Genomic DNA, 14,568 nt, shown 5'->3' on the forward strand with positions numbered 1-14,568 from the left:
AAAATTACAAGAGTAGATTCACCTTAAAAGGTATAACATAGTGGCTGTCACTTAGATTTGGCTAAAAACAGTGTGACTAGAAAATAAATGTTTCAGTAAGTAAGGTCCTTAGAAAGGACAGAAATTGAAAAAGTAGGAATAGTAATATTAACGCGGGACCCAATCACAGTAAGGCAGAGCATATCAGGAAGCCTGAGAAGACAGTAGAAATGCTCTGGGTAGTGTTGAGGAATGGGAAAATACCTTAAGTCTGTGGGATTCAACTGATCATCTCATAGCATTGATGAAATAATGGAATGAATAAATGTGGAAATCAGAAAGGAGCAATAGTAAATCAAATGTAATGGGGATCAAGGTGAATACTCCACTGCTTGGAGTAATACTTAAAAAGGAAGGTAGTTTGATAATTCGTCTCAACCCAGGTCAGTGCTGCAGGAGTTCCATATGGTAGATTTTTTTTTAATCAACCTGTTCAGAGATGTTATTACAAACCTCTGAAGTATGTGGGACTTGACCCTGGATCTGCCTTGGGCCCAGTTGTCTTCAGCTACTTCATCAATGACCTTTCTTCCATAACTGATTATCTATCACTTCACTATTTTCCAAGACTGTCCCCATGTTCGTATTATGTTCCATCTGCCATGATGCTGTCCATTCACCTAACCTGTCCAAGTCCATTTGATCTGAAAATGTGTTGCTGGAAAAGCGCAGCAGGTCAGGCAGCATCCAAGGAACAGGAGAATCGACATTTCGGGCATAAGCCCTTCTTCAGTGGGATCAAAGAACAAAAGAGAACTACTGCACAGGAACAGGCCCTGCAGCCTTCCAAGCCTGTGCTGATCATCATGCCTTGACTAAACTAAAAACCTTCTGCCCTTATTCAGTCCATATCCTTCTATTCCCTTCCTATTCATTTAACTGTCCAGATGCCTCTTAAATGTTGCCAACGTACCTGCTTCCATCATCTCTTCTGGCAGTGCATTCCAGGCTCCTACCACTCTCTGCATGAAAGACTTCCCTCAGGCATCTCTCTTAAACTTTCCCTCTTTTACCTTGAACTTATGCCCCCCGCTTTGTCATTGAAACTTCAACTCTGGGAAATAACCTCTGACTACCCTATCTATGCCTCTCATAATTTTGTAGACTTCTATCAGGTCTCCTCTCAACCGCAATCTTTCCAGTGGAAACAATCCTAGTCTTTTTAACTTTTCCTCGTAGACAATTCCCTTGAGACCAGGCAGCATCCTGGTGAACATTCTCTGCACACTCTCCAAAGCTTCCACGTCTTTTTGGTAGTGTGGCGACCACAACTGCACACAGTATTCCAAATGTGGCATAACAAGGGTTTTATATAGCTGCAACATGGTTTGTTAACTCTTGTACCCCGTGCCATATGCCTTCTTAATCACCTTCGCCACCTGTGTTTCCACTTTTAGGGAACTGTGGACTTGCACGCCCAAATTCATATGTATGTTAATGTTCCTAAGGGTTCTGCCATTTACCATATAATTCACACCTAAATTTGATCCTGCAAAATGCATGACCCCACATTTGTCTGGATTAAACTCCCATCTGCCATTTCTGTGCCCAAGTTGCCAATCTATCTATATCCTATTGTGTCCTTGCACAATCATCAGCATTATCAGTAACTCCACCAATCTCCGTGTCATCTGCAAACTTACTAATCAAATCACCCACAATTTTCTCAAGGTCATTTATATTAACTACAAACAACAGAGGATCTAAGACTGATCCCTGTGGAACACCACTAGTTGCCACTCTCCATTCTGAAAAGCACCCTGCCACTGCTACTCTCTGTCTTCTGTGGCCAAGCCAGTTTTGTATTCATCTGGCCAGCCCACCCCGAATCCCATGTGATTTTCATTTTTGTACCAGTAAGCCATGTGGGGCTTTATCAAATGCCTTACTAAAGTCTGCATAAACTATATCCACAGCCCTTCCCTTATAAATTATCTTTGTCACCACTTTAAAAAATTCAATCAGTACCTTCCCCCGGGCAGCATGGTGGCTCAGTGGTTAGCACTGCTGCCTCACAGCACCAGGGTCCCAGGTTTGATTCCAGTCTCGGGCAGCTGCCTGTGTGGAGTTTGCACGTTCTCCCCGTGTCTGTGTGGGTTTCCTCTGGGTGCTGTGGTTTCCTCCCACAGTCCAAAGATGTGCAGGTTGGGTGAACTGGCCATGTTAAATTGCATGTAATGTTAGGTGCATTTGGGGAAATGTAAATGTAGGGGAATGGGTCTGGGTGGGTTGCTCTTCACAAGGTTGGTGTGGACTTGTTGGGCTGAATGGCCTGTTTCCACGCTGTAGGGAATCTAATCTAAAATACAAAACCATGCTGCCTGTCGCTAGTGTGTCTATTTTCTTCCAAATGTGCGTTTATCTTGTCCCTCAGCATCTTCTCCAAGAACTCCCCAGCACAGACATCAGGCGCACTGCTCTGTAAATTTCTTGGATTATCCCTGCTTGCTTTCTTAAACAAGGGAATAACATTAGCTCATCTCCACTCTGGAACCTGGGCCTGTGGTGAACAAGAATATGAGGATATCTGGTAAAGCCTCAGCTATTTCTTCCTTCACCTCTTGCAGTAACCTGGAACAGATCCTATCTGGCTCTGGTGATTTGTCTACCTTAATGCAATTTAGGATACCCAAAACATCCTCCTTCAATATTTTGACATTCTCTAGAGTATTCACACACTCATCCCTGACCTCAACATCAGTCATGTCCTTCTCCTTAGTGAATGCCAATGCAAAGTACTCACTGAGGATCTCTCCCACTTCCTGTGGCGACACACATAATTTCTCCCTTTTGTCTTTGAATGGGCCCTACTCTTTCCCCTACTGCCCTCTTTCTTCTAATTCATGCATAAAAAGACTTGGGATTCTCCTTGACCCTCTTTGCTAAAGACATTTCATGGTCCCTTAATGCCTTCCTAATTCCGCATTTAAGTTCCTTCCTAATTTCTCTATGCTCAAGGGCTTTGTCAGTTTGTAACTGCCTTGACCTTCCTTTTACCTTTTGACTAAGCTTACAATTTCCCTTATCATCCATGATCCCCTGAATTATGCTGTTCTTTTCCTTCAGTTTTGCAGGGACGTGCATGTCTTTCACTGGTCTTTAAGAGCCTCCCACATGCCAGACATGGATTTGCTCTCAAATAACTGCTCCCAATCACCATTCCTCAGTTCCTGTCTAATTTAATTGTAACTGACCCTTGCCAAATTAAGCGCCCTCATTCAAGGGTCACTTTTGTCCTTGTCCATGACTACTCAAAGTCTTATGGAGTTACGGTCACTAAGCCCAAAATGCTGTCCTACTGAAAGGTTGATAATCTGTCCTAGCTCATTACCTAATATCAAGTCTGACATGTCTTCCTCTGTGGTTGGATTGTCAACATATTGTCTCAAAACGCCTCCTGGAACCATCTAACAAATTGCTTTCCATCTGAGCCCTTGGCTCTAAGGGTGTCCCAGTCAATAAAAGGAAATTTGAAGTCACCCACAACAACTACCCTACTTTTTTCACTCATTTCCAGTATCTGACTACATATCTGCTCCCATGGACTGTTGGGAGGTCTATAGAAAGCTCCCAACATTGTGATTTTATCCTTCCTATTCCAAAGCTCACCCATAATACCTCTCTGCGAGATCCTCCCGATTTGTTCTGCTCCCTCAACACAGCTGTTATGTGATCTCGAATCAGTAATGCCATTCCCCCATCCTTTTTATTTCCCTTTCTGTCCCAGCTAAAACAGCGATATCCTGGAATATTAAACTGCCAGTACTGTCCCTCCTTCAAACATGTCTTGGTAATGGCAATGGTAATTCCATGCAGTAATCCATGTTCTTAGTTCATCTGTCTTACTTGTTATGCTTCTTGCTTTTAAGTAAATGCACAGCAGACCTCCAGTACCCCTCTGAGCCCCAAGACTTCCCTCTGCCTGATCTTATTCTGCACTTTGCATATTCTCAGTCTCACTTTTGCCCCCCGTCCCCGCTCTTGCTGGCCCGTTGTTCTGGTTGCCACACCCCGCCACATTAGTTTAAACTCTCCTGAAGAGCTCTAGTGAACCTCCCACCCAGGATGTTAGTGCCCCTCCAGTTCAAGTGCTACCCATCCTTCTTGTACGGGTTTCACCTTCCCCAGAAGACATCCCAATGATCCAGATATCTAAAGCGTTCCATCCTACACCAGCTCTATAGCCACCTGTTCAACTGTATTCTCACTTGCGCTCCTTGCCGCACTAGTCTGTGGAACAGGTAGTAATCATGAGATTTCATGACTCCAGACTGCTCAGCAATGTGGTTGACCTCTCAACTGCATTTTGGGCTATTGAGGATAGACAATAACTGCTGGCCTAGTCAGATGTATTCTATCCCTTAGAATTCTTTCTCATAGTTTCCTCACCGTTGAGGTTAGATTGCCGACCCTTTAATTTTCTGGTTGATCATCTCCCTTGTTTTGTTTTAAATAATGGGATGACTTTAACAGATCCCAGTCTTCTGTGGCTCACCTGTGATTAAAGAGGGTTTGAAAATGTCTGCCAAGGCCCTTGATATCTCCTCCTTTGCTTCCCTCACAGACTAAGAGACATCTCACTCAGGCCTACGTATTTATCCATTGTTAAGACTGCTAAATCCACTAATACATCCTCTTTCTCTTATACTTCTTTAATATTGCACTATCCTCCACCCTGATATTTTTGCCTGTGTTGTCTTTTTCTATTGCAATGATCAACACAATGTATTCTTTGAAGACAATGTATTCTCCCAGGTCCACCTGTTCGGTTCCAAATGGGTTTTACTCTTGCCCTAGTTATGCTGTTGCTCTTTACGTATATTTTAAAAAGCATTGTTTTTTGTTTATTGTAATCTTAGGTGCTTTCTAATATACTCTCTTAGCTTTCTTACTTTCACAGTTAAGGCATCCCCTGCCCTTTTGTACTCTTCTAGGTTGCCATATTGAGCCCTCAGTACATATTATAAGCTGCTCTCCTTTACTGAAATCTTAACTTTTATGCCCTTTTGACATCCAGGATTCTCCATCTTGTTCCCATCCTTTGTCTTTACAGGAATATATTTGCCCAAAACTCTCACTATTTCCTTCTTCAGTGTCTCCCACTCCAGTGCAAGTCTGCAAGTACCTGCTCCCAATCCAAAGGCCATATCGTTTCTTATCTTGGTAATATTAGTCTTTCCCCAGTTTAGACTTTTTATTCTCAGTTCATCATATTCTTTTTAATGGCTAGCATAAATCTAACTGAGTTATGGTAACCATTTCCAAAACGCTCCACTGCTGCTGCACCTTCCACCAGCTGGGCTCATTTCTGAATATTATGTACCGAATTACCCCCTCTCTTTTAATCTTTCTACATAATGTGTTCTGGACCAGGCCAGACCCCCTCAAAATATTTTAAGACCTAGCCCCTACTTTTTCTTATTTTAAAGGCAGATGTGAGGTTGATATTACAGGTGTCATGCAACTGGTCAAACCGCTCAGCTTTAAGACCATAAGACATAGGAGCCGAAATTAGGCCATTCAGCCCATTGAGTCTGCTCCAGCATTCAATCATGGCTGATAAGTTTGAAGAAAGGCTCATGCCTGAAACGTCGATTCTCCTGCTCCTTGGATGTTGCCTGACCTGCTGTGCTTTTCCAGCAACACATTTTCAGCTCTGCTCTCCAGCATCTGCAGTCCTCACTTTCTCCTGGCTGATAAGTTTCTCAACTCCATTCTCTTCAACAAGGTTCCCCATGGGAGTCTGGTTAGCAAGGTTAGATCTCATGGAATACAGGGAGAACTAGGCATTTGGATACAGAACTGGTTCAAAGGTAGAAGATAGAGAGGGTGGGGGTGTAGGGTTGTTTGTCAGACTGGAGGCCTGTGACCAGTGGAGTGCCAAAAGGATCGGTGCTGGGTCCTCTACCTTTTGTCATTTACATGAAAGATTTGGATGCGAGCATAAGAGGTAGAGAATTAGTAAGTTTGCAGATGACACCAAAATTGGAGGTGTAGTGGACAGCGAAGAAGGTTACCTCAGATTACAACAGGACCTTGACCAGATGGGCCAACGGGCTGAGAAGTGGCAGATGAAGTTTAATTCAGATCATTAATAATGCTCAAATATTATGCTTCTAATTCATGCATAAAAAGGCTTGGGATTCTCCTTGACCCTCTTTGCTAAAGACATTTCATGGTCCCTTAATGCCTTCCTAATTCCGCATTTAAGTTCCTTCCTAATTTCTCTATGCTCAAGGGCTTTGTCAGTTTGTAACTGCCTTGACCTTCCTTTTACCTTTTGACTAAGCTTACAATTTCCCTTATCATCCATGATCCCCTGAATTGTGCTGTTCTTTTCCTTCAGTTTTGCATGGACGTGCATATCCTGCACTGGTCTTTAAGAGCCTCCCACATGCCAGACATGGATTTGCTCTCAAATAAAATGCCCAACATATCTTCCTTCCTAACAAGTATCTCCTCTAGCTTGCCAGTCCGTTTCATACTCTCCTCTTCAACAATATGGTCCCTCTCATTTGTAAATACTGAAGAAAAGTACTCATTCAAGACCTCTCCTATCTCTTCCGACTCAATACACAGTCTCCCACTACTGTCCTTAATCGGACCTACCCTCGTTCTCGTCATTCTCATGTTTCTCACATACGCATAAAAGACCTTGGGGTTATCCTTGATCCTACCCGCCAAAGATTTTTCATGCCCTCTCTTAGCTCTCCTAATCCCTTTCTTCAGCTCCCTCCTGGCTATCCTGTATCCCTCCAACGCTCTGTCTGAACCTTGTTTCCTCAGCCTTTTGTAAGCCTCCTTCTTCCTCTTTACTAGATATTCAACCTCCCTCGTCAACACGACCATCTCTTTCCTGCCTGACAGGTACATATATATCAAGGACAAGATCTTCCCTTTATTCTAAGGCTGTGTCTCTCCTACCAATGAAAACATCTTCCCAACATCCTCTCTGACAAGACCATTCAATATTTTGTCAGTTTCAATTCCATCCCCCCCCCCCAACCCCCACCCATATCCTTCTAAATTCCATTGAGTACAGACCCAGAGTGCTTAAACATTCCTAATTTGTCAAGCTTTTCATTCCTGGACCTTTCTTGTGAACCTCCTCTGAACTTGCTCCAGGCCAGTACATCCTTCCTGAGATATCAGGCCCAAGACTGCACACAGTACTCCAAAAATTTGCATTTGAGTAGTTAAAAGCCTCTAGTATTGCTAATTATTCTTTCACTTCTCAGGCCATTCATCTTTCTTCCTCCCCTGCTAAGCAGTTGGACCAGCACAGCCTCATGGCTTTGGCTGTGGCTTACCTCCACAGAGGAACTATTACTATCATTATTTTCCAAGGCCAAAACATGGTTATGAGCAAGACGTACTCCAAAATTCCCTCACTATATATCTGGTCCCCTTTTTCTGTCTAGCAGCCACTCCTATCTACCTGAATTTTTTAAAATTGTGAGCTGAGCTCTGAAACATGCTATGCACAAAACTTGTAGCTTCAACGTTCCTTGCTGCTGCTTGAACTCTAAAACAGACTGCTCCAACTGGAAGTACCTCCTGCACACATTATCACCCAGACTGCCAGGAGTGTTGAGGATTTCCCACATGCCGCAGGATGTGCAAATCACAGGCCTGAGCTTCCCAGACGTTCTTAACAAAACAGAGTATGGACCTTGTTTTTATCTTATCCTTATCCCTACATAAGTATAGACTAGAAAAGTCTGATTCTTGATTTTATCAGTCAAACCCCTTAACTCGATCAAGTGAAGCAATTTAGTTTTGAAATTCTAAAGTGTAAATTATCTGAGTAATGATTTTAAGCTATACTTACAGCCTTAGCTTAAAATAATGTCCAGTTACAAGAGACAAGGGAGAAATGCCTGCAGTTACTTAACCACTGTCCTGTGATGTCGCACTTTGATTTAGTTGAGCAGCTCGGCCATTACTCTGTCTCCTTCTGGGACTGCTCTGCTCTCGCTGCCCTTTTTAGTAAAAGTAGGTTTTAGTATAGGGATACACAGGAGTACAGTGAAAAGGTTACAATGATTCCATTCATGGCACCATCTTAGCTGCAAGGTATCTAGGTTCAAAATCTTAGATAAAAAGTAGAAAAATAGAGAAATAAGTTAAAATTTCAACGTTACAGTTCTTGTCAGTGAAAAGTAATAAATAATAAATAAAGTTTTAAGTTCCAAATTTAAGTCCTTCTTTAGCTCTTGCTCCACACTGGGCTTTCCCCACAAGTTCTCTCTCTCTCTCTCTCTCTCTCACACACACACACACACACACACACACTGGGTTTGATCTTTCTCCTGCGCTAGGCTCAATCTCTCTCCCACGCTGGGCGCAATCTCTCGAGCCCCACACTTCTGCCATGCCACCTTGCCATCTACCACCATCTGGGTCCGCCAGCCCTTTTTAACCTTCCTTCCGCCACTCCTAGGTCCTACACAGGTCCGCCACTAGTTCGTCTGCTTCTGGGACCTCTACACTCTTGCTGCGATTGGGTTGGATCTTTTTGTTTTAATGTTTCCATATTGTACATTGTGATACAGTAAATTAGTAGGTGCCCTTTTTACAGTCTTAGCTGCCAGCAATGGGCTTCAGATATCCCACATGGGTCACTCTAACTGGAACAGCCACCATTTGTGTTTCCTGCATCTTTGTGGGGAGAGTAGACCATTGCAGTTTAATGGTAGCTTGTGATTTGCCGTGACAGTACATTTGTCTGAAGATTGTAGTTGGTTTATTTCTTTGTAGATGTGTTTGTGCTCAGCAAACTTGGATCATCAGAAGAAGTGAGGAAGGTCTTATTTTCTGTAGTCTTCGCAATAGAAACCCAAAATAGCCAGACAAGTGTTCAAAATGGGAAATACTTTGTAATTGTTGCTCAGGGGAGAGAGAAACTTAAAATCAGTTAATAAAGAAAATGATATGCTATGTTATCTTGAGTTGACTCTTCATGTAGGTAATGGTTGAGAGGAGATACCACATACTGTTCCCATTTGTCCTTTGTTATACTTGCTTTCCATGCCTTTTCAAGTGTTAACATTTGATTTTTGTTGATCAGAACAAAGCACTACATTGGGATTAATTTGGTATCGATGAAGTGAAGTGCTGTTATGGACACAAAATCTAACAAATACATTCAGCACTACAATGGATGAAACCTAAGAAGTGTTGGATTCAATTTTTTTCAATCTGGAACCCGATATCCGTACCATGGTCGAAGCAGTAACCGTGATGAGGGCAGAGCGGTAGACATTGTTTATTTGGACTTTCATAAAACATTTGACAAGGTTCTGCATAGTAGATGAATTAGTAAAGTTAGATCATATGGGATTCAGGGTGAACTTGCCAATTGGATACAAAATTGGGAGGAGACAGAGTAGTGGTGGAAGGTTATTTTTCAGATCAGAGTCCTGTTACCATCAGTTTTCCACAGGGATCAGTGCTGGGTCCACTTCTGTTTGTCACTTATATAAATGATTTCGATCAGAATCGTGTGATGGTCAGATGGATCCCATTGACTCAGCTTTTTGATTGGGGTTGTTGAACTGGCCCAATCAAGGAGTCTTGGCTGATAGATATAAACAGGAGGTCTCCTCAGTCTAGGGACTGGCTCTGATCTGGCTGATGACCGCCCATGTATAGTGAGCCTGTAACTAAAGGAATACCAGTCTTTGTTCAATTATTTCAAGAATATAGAAGGCATGGTTAGTAAGTTTGTGGATGACACTAAAATTGGTGGTATAGTGGTCATTGAAGAATGTTATCTAAAATTACAAAAGAGATGGGGTAGCTCAGTGGTTAGCACTGCTGCCTTACAGCACCAGGGTCTCAGGTTCAATTCCAGCCTCGGGCGACTGTCTGTGTGGACTTTGTACGTTCTCCCAGTATCTGTGTGGGTTTCCTCTGGGTGCTCCAGTTTCTTCCCACAATCCAAAAATGTGCAGGTCAGGTGAATTGGCTGTGCTAAATTGCCCATAGTGTTAGGTGCATTAGTCAGAGGGAGATGGGTTGGGGTGGGTTACTCTTCAGAGGGTCAGGTTGGGCTGAAGGGCCTGTATCCACACTATAGGAAATCTAAATTTAGATTTTGATCAATTGGGTTAATGGGCTGAGGAGTGGCAATGGAGTTTAATTTACACTTTTGTGAAACAAACCAGGGCAGGACTTACAAAATTAAAATTAGGACCTTGGGCAATGTTATAGAACAGAAGGACTAGGAGAAAGTGAGGACTGCAGATGCTGGAGATCGGAGTGTGGTGATGGAAAAGCACAGCAGCTCAGGCAGCATCCGAGGAGCAGGAGAATCGACATTTCAGGCAAATGCCCTTCATCAGAACAGAAGGATCCCTAGAGTTCAAGTACATATTTCTTTGAAGTTTACATCACTTGTAGACAGGATGGTTAAAAAGATGTTTAACATGTTTGCCTTCATTGCTCAGATCTTTAAGTGTGTTGAGTTTGACATCATATACAGGACATTGATGAGGCCTCTTCTGGAGTACTGTGTGCAGTTGAGGTCACCCTGCTATTGGAAGGGTATTATTAAAGTGGAGAGGGTTCAGAAAAAGAGTTACCTGGATGTTGCTGGCATTGAGGGTTTGAGTTCTGGGGAGGAGCCAAGTGCAGGCAGGTGGGACATGTTCAGTTTGAGATAATAGTCGGCATGGACCAAAAGGTCTATTTCCATGCTATTGACTCTGTAACCCTCATAACAGTGCCCTCATAACAAAGCTGTGGACGAAGTGCTGGAAAGTGAGATAACAATAGTTAGATGCTTGTTTCTGACCAGCGCAGACTCAATGGCTGAAGGATGTTTTTTGTGCTACAGACTTTTATCAATGAAATATGTGGAGAAGCACAGAGTATTAATGAGTGGAGAGATTAGGTGGAGACTGTTGAAACCAGGACTTCATCCTTGTCTGTGCCCTTGACCACATGGGTATGATACCCATCACTGTCTCAAGCTGACATCAGGTTGAAAAGTCCATCCAGCATCTGAGGACCTACAAGTCCACTGGTAAAGGCAGAATCCCCACTGAAATAATAAAATACAGTGAAGAAGCACTCCTGACTCATTTCCATGACCACATCTTCCCCCAATCTCTTCAATTGGAATGAAAGAAGCATGCCAAAAGACCTCTGAGGTGCCATAATTATGACCATCTTCATGGTGGCAAGACTTAATTGTGATAACTACATCCCTGTTGGTAATTATTCCTAATATCCCCCATTGGGAAGATCGTTGCTAAAATCTCCACTCAGGAGACTTCTCAATTCACACCTTGGGCATCACACAATGCTAAGGATACCTAGGTTATGAATCTTCAGTGTTGTAGTTGCAGCTGGACATTCGCAAAGGTAGCTGATGAAGAAAAGTGAACAAATATGCCCTTAAAAGGTCTTTCTTTCCCTTCCCAATATGGGTGCATTCTAGGGTCTGCAGCTAGGGTGAATGGAGCTTGCCCTACCGTGGATCTATTGGCTTTCGAGGTTTGGTCAGGCAACTTTGGGTATTTGTGTATGTGTGGTGCAACCAAGGAGAAGGGCTAGGTAGAGCATGGTGGGAAGCTGCAGGCATGGCAAGTGGAGCAGTGACTGGGTCTGATGTGGGATTGGGATAAGGAATGTTTTCTTGGGAGCTACAGACTTTTTTAAAATCAACACCTGATTCTTTTCCTGTAAATTCTCAGACATTTTTAACCAACCTCTAGAATAAGTGAGACTTGAACCCAGGCCTCCTAGCTCAGAGGTAACGGCAGTACCACTGCAACACAAGAGCCCTGAGCTTCAGACTCTTACGTTCTTTCTCTTGATTGTGTCATTAGTGAAGTCAATGTCAATTATCAACATAGAGTCATAGAGATGTACAGCGTGGAAACAGACCCTTTGGTCCAACCCGTCCATGCGAACCAGATATCCCAACCCAATGCCAGCACCCAGCCCATATCCCTCCACTGGCACAGACGTTTAGCTTCACAGTTTCTATGATAGTTTTTATTTCAGAACAATGTGAAGCGAGACAGTAATTACAAATGTTGTATTCCTGTGGTTCTTTCTAGTCAGATATTTCTTACCACCGGTCCTTCACCGCTCTGGAATATGCTCATCACGCACACACTGACAGAAGATTTGCTGGACCAGGTAAATTAATGGTGTGATTTGAACTGTTTAACATTCATTTGATGCACTCCAACTTCACTATCAAGTGGCAAAATCAGCAGCTTATCAAGTTTTTCAGCTCTGCGGATAGAGAGAGAATGAGAGTCAGTCCGGCACTGCATGATATGAAATCCGCGAGACAGACGTAGGGAGAAAAGAATTTGCATTCAGATGGCAGATTTCATCACAGTTCCCAAATTTATGAACTAGTGTATTTGAAACTAATAGGTCACATAGATCCTAATTGATGCAAGGTATGGTTCAACAGCAGTGAGAGAATCTATTTTTTAAATGATTTTTGATAGAGGAATGCATATTCAGTGGGACAGGTAGACTCCCTTACTCTCATTCACAGGGTGCTATTAAGATTTCTCTGGAACACACACACAGGTTCTCTTCTTAACATCTCACCTGCGGAGCTGGTACAACCCGCTGTTAGTTGAGTATTGATTTACATAAAGATAAAGCATTATAACTAGGGATTCTCTCCCAAAAGAGAAGTGCTCTGGAACTTTGACTGGCTAAGGAGCTACTTATTTGTAAGTTCTATCGAAGCAAATAAAAGCTGATAAAAGATTCAGGCTCTAGTTCTACTTTTCACTATTGAATTTAAGATGAATGTTGGTACTAAGAAAAAAATGTAAAGTTTAAACCTTAATGGTGTTTGTGAAAAATGGCAAAATGTAAATCTAAATTGACAGGGAATCCAAGGCCCAATCATGTTTAGCTGTTTCATCAAAGACCTTTCTTCTCATAAGATCAAAAGTGGTCGTGTTTGGTGACAGCTGCACAGTGACAAACCCTCTAAACCATTCACTGTTCAGACTTTGAAATATATCCCCATTCCTTCAGTGCTGCTGAGACAAAATCCAGAAACTCCCGCCCTAATGGTGTTCTTTGTCGACTTACATCAAATTAACCAAAGCCATTCAAGAGTCATCTGACCTCCACTTTCTCAAAAGCAACTAGAGATGGGCAATAAATGATGGCAAAACAAGATGTCCACATTTCATGAATGAATTTTTTTAAAACCCGCTGTCAATTTCACCCTGCCTCCAGCAACATGTGTCCTATGTCTGTGTTCCCTCTGCCTGTAGCAACACCAGCTGTGTGTCAGTATTCCCCATGTCTGCAGCCACACCAGTCCTGTGTCCATGTTTGCCATGCCTGTACCCACATCAGCCCCAGATCAGTGTTCCCCCTTCCTGCAGCAACATCAGCCTGAGTCTGTATTCCCTCTTGCTTCTAGGAACACTAGCCCCATGTCTGTGTTCCCCTGCCTCCAGCAATGCTAGCCCTGTTCTGTCTTTACCCTTTCTGCAGCAACGTTAGCCTGTGTTTATATTCCCTGTGCCTCTTGTGAGGGTCTAAAATTTGAATTTAGGTTGTTGTCAGAAGCAACAAGTATATGTAGATTTTTACAAACCACAAAATGGCTTTTCAATTTAAAGTAACACAACAAAATGGCTGAGAATAATGATTAAACTCTGTGAACTTGTACTGCTGTTTGCAGAATTAAGCTAAAATCTAAAGATAAGAGAACAATGGAGTTTTCATAAAATAAATACTGATACATTAATTGACCATTTGAACTAACCTTGAACTGCTACTATGACATGTGATTTACATAATTAAGACCCTTTTCCCAGGGAATATCATTGGATTAGCCTGTTGTAAATTGTGTCACCTTATAATATGTGATTGGTCTTTTCCTGTAATTAAAGCTGTACTGTCTCTTAAAAAACATAAATAATGTGTTATTTTCAAATGTAATTGCACAACTTCATCACAGAACACAGAACCTTTAACCTCTGTGCCTTACTTTAATAAACTAATGACCCTTGCTTTGTACAGACTGCATTCCATTGATTCTTTTGATCACTTTCGAACCAAGAGGCTCCTTTGGAAGGGTTTAGTTCCTCACTAGCAACACTAGCCCCAAGGTCTGTGTTCCCTCTATCTCCAACAACACCAGTACCGAGCCTGTGATCCCATACTTGTAGTGACATCAGCCCTGTGTCTGTGATCCCCCTGGCTGCAGCAACACTAACTCTGTGTCTTTGTGTGTACATCACCATCAATATGCCTCTCATTTCCTCTTAATCGATCAGCAGCAACTCCTTAAGCCAACTGTCCCTCCTCCAAATATCACAGAATTTCTCCAGCACAGAAGGAGGCCATATAGTCTACCATCTCTGCACTGGCTCTGCACTCCGCACTAATATGGAAGTCACTGAGCATCTCAGTAGCAGTCTCCCTTGAGCCATGTGCACCATTCCTCTACGGATAATAAAATTTAGTAAGAGTAAACATCCTGAATGCCTCAATTGAATCGACCTGCACTACAGTCTTAGGCTT

General features: G+C 42.6%; 1 protein-coding gene across 2 annotated transcripts in view; it reads left to right on the top strand.

The window, feature by feature from the left end:
* The window catches only part of LOC140484553 (primary cilium assembly protein FAM149B1-like), a 185,734-nt gene that overhangs the window by 163,248 nt on the left and 7,918 nt on the right, over positions 1 to 14,568 (top strand). For both annotated transcript variants that reach the window (XM_072582919.1, XM_072582920.1), the window contains one exon: positions 12,111 to 12,192. In XM_072582919.1, coding sequence (XP_072439020.1) covers positions 12,111 to 12,192 — 82 coding nt within the window. The remainder of the gene's footprint in view (positions 1 to 12,110; positions 12,193 to 14,568) is intronic.

Source organism: Chiloscyllium punctatum, chromosome 13 (genome assembly GCF_047496795.1).
Source record: "Chiloscyllium punctatum isolate Juve2018m chromosome 13, sChiPun1.3, whole genome shotgun sequence".
In the NCBI taxonomy this organism is placed as follows: Eukaryota; Metazoa; Chordata; class Chondrichthyes; order Orectolobiformes; family Hemiscylliidae; genus Chiloscyllium; species Chiloscyllium punctatum.